The sequence below is a fragment of the Zychaea mexicana genome (assembly GCF_025766255.1).
Source record: "Zychaea mexicana strain RSA 1403 chromosome Unknown BDB00scaffold_37, whole genome shotgun sequence".
Classification (NCBI taxonomy): Eukaryota; Fungi; Mucoromycota; class Mucoromycetes; order Mucorales; family Lichtheimiaceae; genus Zychaea; species Zychaea mexicana.
Genome location: NW_026516700.1, coordinates 27770 through 46214, shown reverse-complemented (window position 1 = coordinate 46214; position 18445 = coordinate 27770). Strand labels below are relative to the sequence as shown.

Genomic DNA, 18445 nt, shown 5'->3' with positions numbered 1-18445 from the left:
TGCTGTGTGCGTGTGTATAGTGTGCGTGCGTGCGTTGGGGTTGGGTGATTGCTTTGAAGAAGAATGAGGTGGTGTGTGATAATGTGCTGGTATTAAATGTATGTAGGATGTGCGTGAAATGATGATAGTAATGATAATGACAATAACGATAAAATGAAAAAGACCATCTTCTATTGCTCCTGTACAAATCGATCCAAATGTTCGACATATCGCCATTTTAAAATCTCATTGCCATATGGCTTTGGCCGCACCTCAAAGAGCCTATTAGCAAGTGAAAATCATTAGCTGTTTTTTTTAAACGACATGTACGACTTGACCCTATATTGATTCTTACGTGTGCATTGGAACATCCATGTGTGGCATTTCCTCGCGTGACATGTCAGTAAGGTAGCCGAGCAGGATTCGCATTACAACTCGGTGAGTAATGATTAGACAGGACTGGCTCATTCGTTCCAGTTCGATAATCATGGATTGTGTTCGATGGATAACATCTAAAACAAGGTTTTCGCGCGTGTCGATATCAATCGCCACATGCAAACAACTTGCCCCCCCCCCTTAATATCCAAACGCCACGACGCTCTTACCCATATACGATTCACCGCCAATTCCCGGATAACGATAGAATAGCTTGTTTTGCTTTCGCATGTTGTATTCGTCAGGATAGACATTTGCAATCTCCTCGTATGTCATCCCTTCACATATCTGCACAGACGACATGTTAGAACCAACATCACCCCCATGTCCATTAATTTCTACGTGCCGTATTTTATATGCTGACTTACCGATGCATTTATTTCATTCAAGAAACGAATATGCTATAATGATGGGGGCATGTGTCAATCAGCATTCCAATAGAAGCATCCCCTACAATGCTGATATGTATATGATGTTTCTCTATGCTTGTTTGCCTTACCTTAATGTCGTATTCATCCGGATCAAAGTGCTGTGCTGTGGACATTGCTCGCTTCAACATGCTGGTCCATATGGTGAACTGTGAGTTACATATTGATGCCGCTTTTGCCTGCATGAGTTCTTCTGGAGTATGCGATCCGTCCGTCTTTTCCAATGGTTCCAGCCCTTTAGACTTCCAAATCTCTTCCCGTTCATGCTGTTCCTGCACCAGATCCAATGCAAATTGAACGCGCTGTTCCTTGATGAATCTGGCCAGTGCGTCTGCATATTTGCGACCAGCTGGAGATAGCTATAGAATTTTAGGCAAACTAGTTAGTAACCCAGAACGAACCCCTACTGTCATTAATACATATATACATGCATCCCGGTTCAAGCCAACTTTTACTATCACTATCCCCGGAATCCAAATACGAATGACATACGTCTGCATCACCACCAATGCGACCAGTTACATTATCTTCACTTTGGCCATGTCGAGTTAAAAAGATCTGACGTTCTATCAAAAGTATAGATAAAAATCGTAATTTAGGCCCTTCAGTGGAATCCAAAAAAAAAGTATTGCGTAACATGAACACAAACCTGCCAAATTAAAATTCATGAGGTAAAAGACGCATTGACCGGAAAGATAGCCTGATATATTGCAAGCAATGACTTTTTTACCGACATTGACCAACTTGCAATATTGAATGTCTCGCTCTTCTTCCCAGTCACCAATCGGCTGATATGCCTTTTCATAATTGGTCACTCGAGATTTGAAATCGGCCATTGCTTCGGCGGCAGGTCTATTTTTGTAATCCGGGCCGAGCAATTTGAGCCGAAAGTTGCGCTCGAGGATGCGTTCGTCGGTGCACAAGGATTCGAGCAGCAGCACGCGGATTTGTGGCTCTTGCTTGAGTCGCTTCAGTAATAATGCGCGTCGTTCGATCGTCGAGTTTGTTGCATCGTGGATAGCGACGCGTCCTCCTTCCTTGAGCCAAGTAATCAAATTTTCTAGCACATCCAAGGCGAGTTTGTCGCGAATCTGTTTCAGTTCTTCGTTATCGGGGTCAAAAAACTTGGCAGACTGCTCATGTTCGCTTTCGTGTTCACGGCGTAGATTGCCAACGTTAAAGACCTATGTTTTGGGAAAAGAGAGAGAGGTGTTACATTATCATCAAATCTATCGTCACTATTTTTTGTGTTGTGGGCATGCGTGGGTTGCCCTACTAGTACGGTTCACACGCACCCGTGTTCCTTTTTTATACATTACCTTGGTTTCGTACTGGAGCCAATTAAGATATCGTCGTAGCTTCTTGACAATGTAGCTTTTGCCTCGAGCAGGTAGTCCAACTAAACAATTGCATGAATGAAGTTTAAGTTTTTACCAGTCTTTCTGCGTGTGTGTGTGCCATATCCCTCTCTTTATCTCGGAAAAACATTACCCATGATAATAACCAGCTTTGCGTCCGCTTGCATCTCCTTATCTAGACCTAACAGAAATAACCGCAACACAGGGTTAATAGTTGCTGTATCATGCAAAAGGAAAAGAGAGTCATATAACTATCACAAAGCAAAAAGGCAAACGAGGCATACGTGGGGTAGTGACACTGTGCACTGCTCCGGGCACGTCAAAACCAGAACCGCGATGTTGTCGAGCGGCTGCCATTTCAAGAGGTGAATAGTTGTGGTTGTAGCTGATTTCTGGGGAAAGTTGTAACCATTGCATGGGCTCTTCGAGAGTGTGGTTTAACAAGTTTGCCGGTATGCGAGGAGCGACCGAGTTTGGAGTCGAGGCGGCTGTGGTCGTTGTGGTAGGTGTTGCGCAGGGAGATAGAGGTAAAAACGTTGGGGATTCGGAACCATTCATCTCAAGATCAGGTATTTGTCCTTGCCGACGAGTACTACTGCTGGGGTCTTTGGACGACGAGGGAAAACAAGTAATGCATGAATACGTCTGTCCCATTTTTTAGAGGGTTTTTTTTTTCGCTTTCAGACTAAATGGTATCAAGTCACGTCCGCTCTTGAGCCCGCCGTCCTTTTTATATGATACATGCCTTTCTTTTCGTTTTTTATTAAAAAGTGGCGTCATGGTAGATATAGAAGTTACAGTTATTGCCTCCATTTCCCTTTTTGTCTGCCCTCTGAACAATTTCTCTATTGACGACGGCTGTTTGTTTGCTCCTAGTGCCTATCCTTTGGCTTACTACAGTTTATGAAAGGGGATATATTCTACTTTCTTTCTTATCGGTCGGAGATACAACAAACCAACTGGGAAGTATGCCCGGGAAAGACAGCCTTTTGTGCCTTGCCTGAATATTATGCAATGGAAATAATGACTTGTTTTCATATGCTGTCAAAAAAAAAATCAGATGTCAAATAAGAAAAAGATCATCGGCGCACACACCCAAATATGCTGCTCAGCACACAAAAATTTATAACAACAATCTATATACGTTATGTTACCAGGCTGAGGTGGTTTTCCGTCGGCTCCATTTCCGTCAGACTGAGTTGAGCGTGTTGAATGGTGATGATGAATGTGTGTGTACCACATGATCCGGCCTGCTTTGCCCTGTACCACTTATTCTTGTCTTGATGTAATCTTGGCAAGAGAAACAACCAGGTGTTTATATAAGCATAAACAATTGGTCCCCTTTTTGGATAACCCTTTTCCCTCCCTCCCCTTTATGCTTTTCTGAGGGATGCGATAACTGTTAGACAAGTGTTTTTTCTTAGAAATATCACATTCATCCGACTCAACTTGAAAAACTAGCTACATGCACATGTAACAAGCCAGCAATGGGGACTACCCCAATCGAACCAAAGTAGCTTGGTATCCATATCGGTGTATTTACAAAATACCGTTAAGGGCATCCTGGCTGTGGTTGTTGAATAATTTCCAAGGGTTCTATATGTTCTTTATTTTTGACAACAAACAATGTCTTGGACGTCATTTTTAATAACTGTCTATACCTTCAACTCTATAAAAAAAACTTACATTTTTTATGTAATTCCGTTTTTCCTCCTTCCCAGCATTACACAAGTTTTTCTACCAAAAACCAAAAAGCACTTTTTCTGAGTCGGAGACCAAAGAAGTGTAATCCAAGGGTCTCAGGTACATACAGTCCGATATGACAACCTGGTCGGATCGAGGTATGAGCGGATGCTCAAATTCATAGTATTACAGTGGTATATAGCATATATAAAGATGGTTTTGGTAGGGTAAATAGTTACTTACCTTGGTTTAACATATTGATCTTTTTTTTTGCTCTGTAGCGCCTAGTCATGGCAGCTAATTAGTAACTATGACAACCACATTACAGGCATTGCAACATAAGACGGTACCATAACAACCGTATAGAGTAGCCTCGGCAACAAACGATCTTAAAAAGGAACTGAAACATTGTAGCTGTTCCTAGCACTCATCAACTACTGTCATATTAGCTGTCATATTTTTTTTGAAATATGAATGTGAGCCAAAAGAGATTGTTGCGCAAAAATCAGCTTGACAAAGGCCCAAAAATGAGAATGCGTTCGGTATATATTTCCACTCTGTATTATTTGTCGGTAAACAGAATAGAATTCGTCGTCTCTGTCACCATCCGCTCCAGATCAGCCGTAGTACATGTACAATGCCCTTTTCTTATTTTTTCTATAATCAAAAATAATATTACCTTAAACGCTGTCATTATTGCGTTATGAGTTTTACGATCCGAAGAGCTCTACAGTTCGGATGATTGTGCCAGCCCTATTATAATAGTTCGTTTGTACGCGACGATATACTAAAATAGGTTACCTTCTCCTACTTGATACAGTAGAAGAGTGAATATTTTTTGAAGATAAATAGCACTATGTAATACATGGAGCGAGAGGATGGAGCTGCAGTAACTTGATATAAAACTGCACATGATGCAAACATGATAGTTTCCTACAAAGTAGTTCTCTTCGCGACCTTCTTTGGAAATAGCTGTCATACAACCCACTTTATAGCTCTTTTTTCGAGTCCGTACCGACCGGGTCCGATTTACACATGCGATGTTAACATGCGCAAAAAAAGTTCCTAACCTACATACAATATGTGTTATGCCAATCGGAGGTGCAACGGCTGAGTCGCGACAAGCAGCTTTATTATTGTTTGACCACATTGCCACTGCAGAACATTATGTCGTTCGTTTATACTTGCTCTCAGATTGGGAAGATGCATTATCAACAAACAAACTCTTAGTGGCTTAATGGACATTCTGTGTCAACTACGTCATTTGTAGGCTGAGTTCTGCAGTACTTTTTGCTTACTAGATATCAACCTTGTTGTGTGAGTGTAGTACATCCATCAGACGTCATGGCACAAGACCATTTACTAGTCTCTGCTCGTTTTTTTTATAAAAGATTATATAAGATGAAGAGAAACAGTTTGGAGCGCAGCACATAAAAAACAACCAACGAATCAAGCCAGAGTCTAGTTTAGCTTTGCGTGCCAAAACTATGTTGCACCTCACTCGTAGTTGGCCAAAACCGCCCATGACAACAACGACAGCAGCAGCAGCAGCAGCGAGAAATTCCAGAAAAATTCTGCGACTTCCAATCCGAATTAGATCGCTCCTCGCAACGAACCGAGAGCTTTGTCAAGTGTGTCTGACCTTCAGCAGAATCCCAGAAGAAAACAAGGTTAGCAATATAGCAAAGGAAACCCTTCTACAATGACAAACCAATAATGTGTCTCGGTTAAATTCCGCTCTTGCCTATTTGTTTTTTTTTTCTTCTCAGCCCTTACAAGATGCTTGCTCTGTGTTTTCTGCTGAGTCGGACAAACAAGCCCTAAAATACTCCAGGGTTTATGTCTAATATGGCAACCCTGGATCGACGTTTTGGCGGGAAAAGGTCAGTTTCTGCCCGCTTTTAGTCTAGTGTAAAGTAATATACTACAAATGGTTTGAGAGCTGATCCGTGTAAAAAAAAAAAAAAAACCTCCAGAAAGTAATAATAACGTTTTACAAAAGTGCAAGTAGCAGAAGACTGTAAAAAATACATCCACACAACATGCCCCACTTTAGCCACAGCGTAGTAACCTTTACAGGATTCTCTTGTTTGCTTATTTGTCATCTGAACTGTCAGGGCTCCTATGCACTTTTGATCGTCCTTTCAACCGATCTGTTTCTGTGAATTTCCCAAAACAAGTGAAACGGTGCCCTTGCGTTTTGTGACAAGATCCGCTTAAAAAAGTTGAGTAGTTCGGTCTTACAGAAACCGACAGTTCTTTGCGTTGTGTACCACTCACTTCCTACTACCACTTGTACATTTAGGAAGTTAAAAACAAAAAAAGGTTTTAGGTACCATAACAATGACGTTGTCTAAAATACCAAGGACATGCGGCGATGCAAAATGTACAAACCGGGTTTCTTGTGTATAACTCTCTTGTTCACAATTTGCGGGGCGATAACAGGGAAAAAAGTTGGTGATAATACTTGGACTATCAGCTGAAAGGCTAACGGTTAAGCCGTTGTGTGTTACCAAATGCAAGCACTTGAAAGCAGCTGCTCACAATAATAAACACGCTACTCCTTCTTGCTCTTGTTTGTCTCTTCCTCTTTACACCAGATATCTGTCTTCGCATGTCAATGGCCCGGTGAGCATCAAGAGTGGACTCTGATCTAACCCAGCCTTTACTAGACAAGTACAGGCCACTAGGTGCTCAACTGACCAACTATTCGTGGTCTTTAGAAAAAACGGAATTTCTTTATTAACCCAATGGAATGTTGCGGGAGAAAAAAAAACTTTTCCTTTTTATCATCTTTATTCGCCATATTGGTCCAACGAACCTGTTTAAATCAGGGCAAAAAAATTACTTTTACATCATCCCAATGCACATATATACACAGCACGCGTGCACAATACATGCAGTGACTGCATATGTGCGCCCCAGGTGATTGACGACATATACACAATCGATAAGGATTCTTGCATATGTTTGCATACAACATATTGGGGGAAGGGTTTACTTGTTCCATCATCACATATCTTCACACGTTAAAAAAAACGCAGAAAACATGTTTTTGCTCTTTTTGATCCCGTTGGTTGGACAGAAAAGTACCAAAAAACTTTAAATTTTCTGTATCAAAACAGTGAAACCTAACAAGCGGAAAATCATGAGGACAAGTGTCGTAAAATAAAAGCATCCAAACCAGGCTAATCAGGGGAACCTACATCCGCCGCATGTGGGGGGAGGGAAGAGAGAAACAGAGAGAGCAAGCGCCCCAGCCGAGATTCAAAGCAAACCAAAAATAAAATCCCAGTATAATACGGCGGTACTGTACGCTGCACATTTTAGAAGCAGTACAGTACCGATATACTACAGCCGCGCTGGATGCTGTATAATACTACTAACCGCCGGAACAGGGTTACCTTTGGACTCGGGCGCCCTTGCTCCATCCTCTATTTTTTTTTTTTTGCAGCTGTTCTTTATCCTCTTTTTTTTTCCTTCCCTTGCGGATCTTTTTGGTTTCATAATATTTTTTAAAAAATCAATCTAGCATCAAAAGTCGAACATCAAGGTCGACGATCCATAGAGTAATTATTTTCGCCTAAAACGACCAATTTTCCCCGAAATTCAGCCAATCGTACCAGCAGTTACCAGCGAATCCCGCTCCTTTCCTTAAAGGTGTGCGATTGACATCAGCATTCGTTTCACAGACCGGTTTTAGAGGAATACAGATCTTCTCTCCGCTGTCGGCAAAACGTTTAGATCAAATTCACTGAACAAGAGTATAAAAGCACGGACTTAGTGGAGACAATTGTGGGGAACTTTGATCTCGCCGTCATGGTAAACTTATTGAAGCTCAAAGGTAATGCTCTGTTCAGAGCATCCACCGCAATGGCTGGTGTTGGTTTCTTGCTCTTCGGTTACGATCAGGTATGGCATACAATCAATGGTCTCCTTTATATCTCTTTGCTAGGGTTGATTTCTCTTGCAAAAATAATGGATGTTAACCAAACCGACACGTTTGATACCATCATCATCATCATCATCAGGGCGTCATGTCCGGTGTCGTAGCAAACGATAACTTTAAATACTACATGGGTATGGAGACTGAGGAAGACTACAATTCTGCCTTGATGGGAGCTATTGTCGCCCTATACGAAATTGGTTGTATGGCTGGTGCCTTGTCGACTGGTAAGTCTTTTCAAAGAAAGAAAAAGTCCCCTTCTCTCTCTTTCTCGCTTCAAGCTTTTTATAGACAAGCTAACTTACACACACAACGCTTTGCTTGTTTGTTTACTACAGGTAAGGTCGGTGATTGGCTTGGTCGTCGTAAAACGATCCGTCTTGGTTGCTTTATTCTCTGCGTTGGTGCTGTTATTCAAACTGCCTCTGTCAATGTTGGCATGATGATTTTCGCTCGTATTTTCACTGGTGTCGGCAACGGTCTGAACACTGCTACCATCCCTGTATACCAAGCCGAACTTTCGCCACCCAAGAACCGTGGTGCTCACGTCGCTTTCGAAGCATCTTTGCTTGCTTTCGGTGTCGGTATTGCCTACTGGCTCGAATTTGGTCTTTACTTTGTCCATGGTGAATTCCCATGGAGATTCCCGTTGGCTTTCCAGATGGTCTTTGGTATCATCCTCGGTGTCGGTACTTACTTCTTGCCCGAATCCCCACGTTGGTTGCAGAGCCACGGTCATGAGGACGAATGTAAGCTTGTCTTGGCTCGCCTCTGGACCGATGAGGATACCACCCATCCTCGCTGTGTCTCCTTGTGGGAGGAAATCCGCGACGGTATCGAGCTTGAACGCCGTGAAGGTATCAGATCTTACAAGGAACTCTTCAGCAAGGGTAGAATGAACAACCGCTACCGTGTATTCCTCGGTATGGGTGGTCAATTCATGCAACAGTTTGGTGGTATCAACGGTAAGTTTACTGTTTTTTGCACATGTCTTGCATATGCATGACTTCAAACAAATGTGAATTAATCATCATCTTCTCCATGCATCAACAATAGTCATCTCGTACTATCTCACGGATATTTTCTTGCAAGCCGGTATGAATCACGCTATGGCCATGTTGATGGCCGGTGTTGATTCCATCTTTTACTTCCTTGGTGCTTTGACTCCTATCTACACTGTCGATCGTTATGGTCGTCGTTTCCTCATGTATGCCGGTTTGATCGGTCAGGCCGTCACCCTTATCATTGTTGGTGCTGCTCAGTACTGTGTCGAACGTGGTGACACCCGTGCTTCCCCCGCCGTCATTGTCTTTGTCATCTTGTACAATGCCATCTTTGGTGCTGCTTGGTTGGGTCTTGCATGGCTCTATCCCTCTGAAATTTTCCCCACTGCCTTGCGTGCCAAGGGCAACAGTATGAGTACTGGCGCGTACGTTGATTGAATTTCTTTTCTCGTTCTCTGTTCCGCGCAAGTTACTTTGAAGCTAACTTCCATCATCCTATTTTATCTAGAAATTGGCTTGGTAACTTTGTTGTTGCTATGATTGCCCCTGTTCTTTTCGAATATGCAAAGTACTGGACTTTCTTGTTGTTTGGTATCCTCAACGTCATTTTCCTGATCCCTATCTACTTGTGGTACCCCGAGACCAACGGCAAGTCCTTGGAAGAAATCGAGGTTCTATTTGCCACCGAAGACTTCAAGGCCGATGCTCGCTCCATTGCTCCTTCGATCGGTGCTTCTTCTCAGTATGATGAAAAGCGCGGTGATGTCGAGCGTGGCTCCCGCGTCCCTAGCGTTGCTAGCCGCCCTGCATCGCGCCGCATTCCAAGCAATGTCTCTGTTCCCCAGGACGGTGCCAAAGAGCAACCCGATCCTAGCTCTGCCGCTGGTCAAGTCAAGCAAGACTATGACGAGAAGGCCGATGGTCCCAACTACAAGTAGAAAACAGTTATATAGTTCTATCTCTAATTTCTTCTCTCTCCACACACTGCCATAATCACTCTTGTTCATTTCTCCTCTCCTCTGCAATTACCCTTTCTCCCTTTTACGTTTATCTCACTTATAGTCTTTTTTTATTGTTAATCCGCTTATATCTTGGGGCTGTGCCCTTGTAATTTTTTATCAAATACAATATTATACATATCCAACACCAGTGTAATTTCTATCAAAATACAATATGATACATATTCAACATCAGTATATTTTTAAAAGCGCGGTTTGGCCCGAGATCACTTGTATGTTAGTGCCTGTGTGTTTGAAAACTCTCTTGGTGTACCCATCCTACGTACCCCAAGTTTTAGTTAGCGGCCAAGCAATTCAAAGCTAGCATTAGATTCTCACATGTTTTGTGGGGGTGCATTTGGTGGTGGATTAAGTGCTGATGAATACGGTGTCCATTCTCATTGTTAAACGAAAGAGTCACATATATATAGGAACTTGGCCGTAGGTTTGTTGCTTTCCAGATGGTCGCAAAGCGTTCAGTATGTCGATTAAAGCATCACATATCTAGGCAGACACAATATAACTCTTTAGTTTTTTTCGTTGATGTCAATGACAATTCCTCTGAACTTGGCTTGCTTGCTGACTCTGCACGAATTCCACTTACAGATTTTCTTTTCGCGAAAGCCGCTACTAGATCAGTACAATTATTCTTTTTGTTGTCCCTTTCGACAAAAGATAACCTTTCTTATTCGCCTACATGTTTCCAAATAACTCTGACTGATCAACTTGTTGACCTTTTTGAGAGCCATGTTATTTATACAAAAGACAATTTTTGGTTTGTAAGATTCTCCATATATGCGATACGGGGCCGCACTAAAGCAATTACAGCACCTCGAATCCACCAGCGCTTCAACCTAAGAGTGCTTCAATGTTGAGCTTTCGGAGAATGTTAGCAATTCTCCCATGGTCATTTCTTGGTAGTCTATCGCAAAGCTCAATGCCATGGATCTGTTGAATGTTTTTCCCTATTCACCCAATGCTATCCTAGGCATAATAGCGGCGCGAGAAGCAAGAGCTTTCACCCAAGTCCTTTTGTAATTCTTCAATAAAGGATCATCACAAGGACGCGTATACATTCCATGATATCTTTATACTGCTAACATTCAACATTTTTGACATCTTTTCTTGTGATGTCTCATCCTTACGCGCGCGGGGACAGGACCGAATAGTGCCAGATTTTGTTACACTCTTTTCTTCCATTCTTTCTAGGCGCATACCGCAGAGACACACACGTGTAAATCCCTCCAATTCGGATTGCAATGGTTTTTAGACGGGCGCATAACTCGCGGGGTTATAGCGGAGCCCACCCTCAAATAATAAAACTTTTTGGGGGGCGATAGATATGTTATAATAGAATGGTTCGATCCGTTATGTATGACGAATCTTATTCTTTTTGTTTAGCTTTTGATTATTGCGCTTGTGTTGCGTACTGGGACGAAGCAATATTATATAAATTCACAACTGGTAAACAAGGTCACTCATCGATATTATATGTTGCAGCGTTTACTGTTTTTGTTAATTTAGGAATATCGCTAAGTATGGGTAATTTTGTGGTTGTATTGTCGGCTGGTGCCACAAAAAAACGTCGACCAGGAAGCGTTGTACATATTTGGCCAAGCTCCGAAATGGCATAAAAAAGTCATAGCGTCGTTTGACTGGAATTCAAAATGGCGGGACGACGATACGTTGTTGGGGGGAGAAAAGAAAAGTTTCCGGGGGGGAGGGTGAAGGAAAACGGAAGAGAAAATTAGAGTTTAGAGAGGTGGCTCATCTTGCTACAGAAAGAGAGCATGAGTAGATGTCACTAACGTCGCTTTACAACATTTGACACATGTGAAGAAAACGTAGAAAATCAAAGTTTATAATTGTTCTTTAGACTTGTAATAGGTAATTTTAAATTCAAATTTGGGGAGATCTGAACCAGGGACCAGATCAGGGTACTGTTTCCCCCCCCAACCAACACCCGACCTAGTGATTTCTAATGCAAATCCCTAATACCGGCAGCCCGTTCTCTCATTAACGGCACGCAATACAGTTTACCCGTGGGTAAAATTGGGCACCACGGAGAATAGCATGGATTATTAGTATGCCATTTTCACTTGTTTTATTGTAATAGGAAAAAAAAAGTTACCAAAGATGAAGCTCTCATTGTAGCACGCATGCGAGGAGTAAATTTGGTCTAGTGACAAAATAAATACACAGATCAGACTGATGATGACAGCAAGATGCCGCAGCTAGTACAGTATCACTCCAACCAAGAATACATTCTAGGAGTATATAAAGCTCCGTAGAACTAGTAACATGTTGGAACGAAAAGGAGATATATTGGCCACACATTTGCAAATATAGAGGCAACACATGTCTCTTCTATCGACTGCTATGCAATGCGAGCCTGTTTGAAACTTTATCCACATAACTTTCTCATCGCTACAGACCGATTGAACTTGGTGAGAGGTGAGTGGGGCTTAGCACATGAATTAGTGACAAATACATTGGGTTTACACTGCTACTGTAACTGCTGCTATTGCAGGCGGTAGGATCACAATGTTTAAATATGTATAAACAACATGTGCGATAAGAGAATACATGGCGCAGTGAAGACAGTAATAACGTAAATTTTCGAAATCGTGGGAATAGGGGTGTACCCATGTTTTTACTGCATTGTTGCCTTTAAACATGTTGAACGCGCTAATTCATATAGATCGACTCATGTCATCAGCATTTACTTACGACTGTTAAAGCAAGCGACCATAGGGGGGGTGGTTGCAAGCTCGTTTCTGTCATTACGTACCCCAGCTTTTTTTTTACTCCACATCGTGGTGTTCTGTATGGGGTAAATCCAGCTCAGCTCTCATGACGACGTGTTCCTTGCTAGAACTCTTGCAGAAATTCTTACAGAAAAATAAAAATACCGAGTATATCAATAGATTAGTAATTAGTCCCGCTTTTTCTGGAAAAGTTTTATCCACACACAATTGCATTCGCTGTACATATAAGCCAACGAATCAGTCTGGGAGTCATCTGTTAGATGGTTAAAAAAAATCTGGCACTTTATCACCAGTGGCCTCATGATATTCTGAAATCGCTGTTGGTGGCCCAAGTAAAGTATACAGATGTTTGGCATGAATGCAAGCATTTAAAAGCACTACACCAATTTCCGTTTTACCTTTTGCCTAGGACGGGATATTTTCAGCCGCTTCCCCGATTGCTTTCCCTCAAAACGAAGATGCCTCGTTGTGATATCTAGCAGTTCCTTAGTTCTGGCTAGTACATTGATCTTTCTATATAATGACTTCGAGCCGCATCATATTATTCTTGTACATAATGCTCGCTATAATGATATTTTGGTCATGAGACTTATCGTCATGTCATTATTCTTCAAGGACCAGGAAACATCGATTGAACGCTACACATAATGATAGAGCAATTTAAAGTAGCTTTGCCTCTATCTTAGATATGTAGCTGCAGTATGTACTTTTGTTTGTTGGATAATTTCTCAATGAAGAACCCAACTCCAACTGCTGTATAGCATTGATTCAACACAAAGCTCACGTTGATATGCCATTCTCTTTATTAGTCCTGAAGTATGCAATAATGATCGAGATTAAGCTGGAATCTCATCATAGCATGCTATTTAATGATATAAAACGGCGGAAGCATACCATCGATACTCCTTTTAACCTTGCCGCGATATTTACGCGATATTTATGAAAGTGAGAGGCGATAGCTTACTTTGGGTTCGTTTCTCTAATTCGAATGAATAGCACACTGCGCAATCTATAGCTCAGTTGTTGGAGATAGTAGTAGCATTACACGACATGAATCAAAATACTGGAAACCTGTTTCTTGACGAGGCGCTCGATAACGAACGGAAAATTTGTATTCCATACTTTCTAATGTCTGTCATTTTATACTGCTAGTTCTGCTCGTGTTATTATTGATACACTGGCCTATGGGATAAAGTGCGAGTACAGTAGTAACGTCGAAAGACAGTTGCATGAGAGATTGGTGGCAAGACCCAACAAGTTGGATGATGTAACTATTCTAATGAGCTTATATACTGGGTCTTTTATACTGGAAAGAATTCAAGGCGAACATCATTTGTTTATCCCTATATCGCGTGTCAAAGTTGAACATTTGTTGCGTTGGCGATCTGGTTCGTGTATATGTGAATATAAAGATGGTCTGTTTGCTTTGCGATACGGTTTTTTATTTTGCCACCAGCAATTTGCAATCATTGTTGTATAGTCGTGAAGGTAAACCAGCTGTATTGTTTTTGAGAGCACACATGCGAATGCACAGGCTATGGTTTTCTCGACGACTCAAGCACAAAAAGGCTCATTTGCAACTACATAACTGCTCCAGAGAAAGCACCAACAAGTACCAAGCGCAATGGCAGTAGGAAGATATAAAATAAAGATCGCGTTTTATTACAATCGTCACTCGATCTGCCCAATAGTTACAATTACATTATTTAAAAAAAACAATAAGAAACCAAGTTTATTTAATGTTGCTTGACAAGTCCACCGACTTTTATGAATCCTTCGTTCCTCAAGGGAGGTTGCCCTCCCTTGTTCCCCGCAAGCCTCAGTTCCCGGCAGAACCTACTCCTCCCTTTCTTGTCCGCAAGCCTCAGTTCCCGACAGAACCTACTCCTCCACAGTTCCTACAATTAAAAGAAATAGCACAAAGGTCTGTCAGCGGCGAACATATACGTACCTCTTTGCACACACTCTCGCTTTCAGTTTTTGAGGAAGATAAAAAACCAAGATGAAACTTAGAACTTTGCAACTGTACAAAAGATGAGCAAGAGCCAGTCGTGCACGACTAGCTCCCTTCAACTATGTACACCCACAGGGCCCCTCGTCCGAGATAAAAAAAAAAGAAAGGTAAAAAGTGATAATGAAAGAAACACTGCAAATGTACAAAGATGAATAAGAGCCAGTCGTGCACGACTAGCTCCCTTCAACTAAGTACACCCACAGGGACATTCGTCCTGGATAAAAAAAAAAAGAAAGGTAAAAAGTGATAATGAAAGAAACACTGCAAATGCACAAAGATGAATAAGAGCCAGTCGTGCACGACTAGCTCCCTGCATCTTTATACACCCACATTGCAAATGCACAAAGTTGAATAAGAGCCAGTCGTGCACGACTAGCTCCCTTCAACTAAGTACACCCACAGGGCCCCTCGTCCTAGATAAAAAAAAAGAAAGGTAAAAAGTGATAATGAAAGAAACACTGCAAATGTACAAAGATGATTATGAAGACTAAAGAAAAGAATAAAGGGCAAAACGCGCAGTCGATTCTTTTTTTTTTATGAGCCCGATAAACAAAAAGACGGAGTTTAGAAATTTTGTTGTCACTACTGCCCTAAGGAGCCAGTGAACTGCAGCAATGTGAAGAAGTGCCTTGATGATAATTATCGTTGTAGTCTGACGACTGTCATGCTAGTGTCTTTTTCTTATGGTGCGTATATGTTTGTTTCACTATGCGGCTCCGCTTGCCGTGCTCCGCTCTGATCCAACAATTGTCGGCGACGGGTCTGTGCGCTTTAATGGAACAAAGAACCGGCGATATAAAAAGAATTCATTTTACCATTGGACAAACTGTGTGTTAAGCTGAAGCACCACAGCAGCATTATGCTTGTATGGATTGTACAGTTTACGTGCATAGAGCGCTCGTTACTCCTAATGATACCTCAACGGATGCAGCAGCCTGCGGTCGTCAATTTATTGAGTAAAAGATCCTATAATCAATATCCGGTAGAATTGGATATCCTTGAAATCAAAAACTAATAAGGAACCGGCGAGTGTGAAGATGCTGAGAAGCATTTGTACAACAGCAGCCAACTTATGAGGTGAACGGATTGCTGATGTTACTGCTGGCCCAGCTACAAGTGCGATTATTCTTGTGTGTGCCCTCGTCAAAAACTACGATCGCGTCAAGTCAGTATCCGAGCGCGCGAGTTTGAACAGAATCGAACAGAAGACGGCAGCAGAGGGCGACCTCGAAGCTGTGGGCGTGTGATACGCAACGCCATTCACAGTAATCATAGACTTTAAAGCACAGTATTTTGGTATCGCTCATGACAGGTACAGCTGTGGGTCGCTCGTTGTCACGTTTATGCAGTATGGAGAGCCAGCAGGATTATTTGCGTGGTGGTTCTCAATCAGGCATGTCTGAGTGATCGCTACAATGACCGCCACTGCCATCTTCATCAACAGCTACAGGTATGGCCGGTGCTGCTGGAGCTGGCGGACTGGCTGTCGCTACATACAACGACATTAAAAATCGGCAACCCAAGGTGGAGGAACAGCCTGTGGATCCCGCAACATTTGAAGATTAACAGTACTATGGCAACCTGGCTATTGGACCCTCTTCTCCGACGCATGCCATTGCGGATAAACATGACAACAATAGAGTTCAGGCAGGACAACAGGAGCAATATGATCCATATCGACCCAATCCACATGCTAGCTGGTTGTCTCAAGCATCCGCTATCAATCCTCTCAGTACAGCAATTACATACAACTACGCTACACAACTACGCCAAGCTTCTGCAGCAATCCCATCAGTCGAATGACCTCCTACTACTGTCATCCGCGAATCCACCTTTAACAATCTCCATGCACCCATCTTCCATGTCAGTGCTCCGCCAGAAGACAATACGGTACCAGCTGGTGGTGGTGCCTATGTTCCAGCACTTGCACCTACTATCCATGATCAATCACGCCAATCACCTGAGATGGATGCTTTTGGAGGCAACGGCGGCGGCGGTGACGGTGGCAAGCGAGGAAGCTGGCTCTTGAAGGGAATTGCAGCATGATGGCAGCAAGGATCGGCTACGGGCGCACGTGCATCTGGCATCACAGCAACGACCGATGCAAGCAGTGACAATAACGATAGTTCTACTTCCAATACCACTGACGAGTCTAAGCAGCAGAGACCTCAACACATTCAAACAGATTCTGACGATAACAGCAATATTAACAAAGGGTGAATGTTATGGGACGACGCATTAGCAAGCGCTGGCGATAGTACAGCAGCGCACTCAGCTTCAACAGCATCGACCCACCCATTCCGTAGCAGCATGTCTGATCCTCGTGATAGCGTCAAATTCAGCCTTACGTATACCACCTATTCAAGAAGATGCTTGGTCTTTCGAATTATTCTGTCATGTCCAGTGACGATAACCCTGTTGCTACTAACATACCAAAGGAAACAACAATAATAATGATACCTCGCCAACAATGCAGCAACAGCATCATCAGTAACCTGTTCATCGCAATACACGAGTCAGATTTTAAATATGATAGACAAAGTTTTTTTATGCAATGGTTTTTTCATTTTGTAACAATATTTCTGTTATGTAGAAGCAAGGCCATTCTTTTATTTTATTTTCAAATAATTCACCGGTTTACATGAATATATATATATATATATATTCTTGTGATGCTTCTCGCCGATCAATGAAAATTGCAGTCATAAGTTCTGTTTAGTAAAAAAGGTAGATACAATTTCGAACCAGAAATTAACGCAAGATGCACAATATCACGGATTGCATCTGTTATAGTCCCCTCTTCCATAGTTGCTGATGAGGACTTTTAACGCGCGTATAATACGTGGGAGCTTGTTATACATAGCTTAGTGATTCATATAATCGATGGTTTTTTTTCCAAAGCGTGACACTCCAACATAATTGCCGTGTATTCCTCCGTCTTTGCAGCTGCTTCGAGTGCCTGCACTAACTTACGACCCAACGCCGTTGCACCGTGCTTGTGAAAGACCTGGAAATCGACCGAGTATATCCACACTACTGTCATCTTCGGATGAAACTACTGTAAACTTATTGATCCAATCGGGTTTTCCTTATCATCATTCCCTACTTTTGATACTTTCTCCAGAGTATTGATATCGAGTTAGCATCGAGCAAATTAAAAATCCAAAGTAGCTTCACTAAATTACATGAAGAATCTCAGTAGTATAGCTCCATGTAATTTCGAGACTTCGACGCTCACAGAAAATTTGTACGGACCTCGCCACATTTCTGAATGTCTTTTGAAAACCGGCTTGCTGGATGCAGTTATCGGCGTAGTTTGATAAAGAAGTACCGTCAGCGATCATGGCAAGACAAGGGAAGGGATTGAACCCAATTGGCTTCCACTTCAAAATTAATAAATAAAAGTTAAAACACATCAAATTTTGACTCATCATTAGCACGTAACAACTCGCCTATACAAACTTGGCAACTTTGGCGCCGGTGATTGCTATTGGAGATAAAAGGTATTCGGGATAACTTAGTGTGATTATAAGCAGGTGATGGTACATTCCATATTCAATCTATCTATGAGTATTACTAGTATACGCGTATCAATAATTCTGTAGATGAGGGCATCAAATGGCAAGCGCATTACAACAGCGTTACCAACGCTATGCATTGATAATTTTTTTGGGAGAAAACGGCGACGTTAAGTATAGTTTCAATCGATTGACAGAGCTCTAGACTATCTCCCATGCAGCAATAATAGCCGTTAAGGTCTGCTATGATATGAAAATAAAACTGGCGTTTATGCTATGTTGTTACATGACATTTCATATTGTGGCTAGCTGAC

The 18445-nt window shown here is 42.1% G+C and overlaps 4 protein-coding genes across 4 annotated transcripts; 3 read left to right on the top strand and 1 right to left on the bottom strand.

Annotated features, from left to right (window-relative positions):
• Positions 1 to 170: 170 nt before the first annotated feature.
• BDB00DRAFT_763888 (6-phosphofructo-2-kinase-domain-containing protein) lies at positions 171 to 2617 on the bottom strand (the record flags this gene model as incomplete). Its single annotated transcript, XM_053119428.1, has 10 exons — positions 171 to 261; positions 335 to 491; positions 585 to 702; positions 783 to 815; positions 914 to 1201; positions 1335 to 1408; positions 1492 to 2026; positions 2162 to 2241; positions 2334 to 2381; positions 2485 to 2617. The coding sequence occupies 10 exons, from the start codon at positions 2615 to 2617 to the stop codon at positions 171 to 173; spliced, it is 1557 nt and encodes a 518-aa protein (XP_052979580.1).
• A 5085-nt stretch (positions 2618 to 7702) lies between these two features.
• On the top strand, positions 7703 to 9967 carry BDB00DRAFT_957112 (general substrate transporter; the record flags this gene model as incomplete). Its single annotated transcript, XM_053129665.1, has 5 exons — positions 7703 to 7795; positions 7915 to 8056; positions 8168 to 8794; positions 8886 to 9258; positions 9342 to 9967. 5 exons carry the CDS (start codon positions 7703 to 7705, stop codon positions 9769 to 9771), a joined length of 1665 nt encoding a protein of 554 aa, XP_052979579.1. The 3' UTR covers positions 9772 to 9967.
• Positions 9968 to 16065: 6098 nt separating this feature from the next.
• On the top strand, positions 16066 to 16659 carry BDB00DRAFT_872417 (uncharacterized protein; the record flags this gene model as incomplete). Its single annotated transcript, XM_053126951.1, has 3 exons — positions 16066 to 16137; positions 16183 to 16345; positions 16493 to 16659. 3 exons carry the CDS (start codon positions 16066 to 16068, stop codon positions 16657 to 16659), a joined length of 402 nt encoding a protein of 133 aa, XP_052979578.1.
• A 323-nt stretch (positions 16660 to 16982) lies between these two features.
• Positions 16983 to 17354, top strand: BDB00DRAFT_823467 (uncharacterized protein; the record flags this gene model as incomplete). The annotated part of the gene is made up of 2 exons (XM_053123545.1): positions 16983 to 17128; positions 17323 to 17354. 2 exons carry the CDS (start codon positions 16983 to 16985, stop codon positions 17330 to 17332), a joined length of 156 nt encoding a protein of 51 aa, XP_052979577.1. The 3' UTR covers positions 17333 to 17354.
• Positions 17355 to 18445: the final 1091 nt, after the last annotated feature.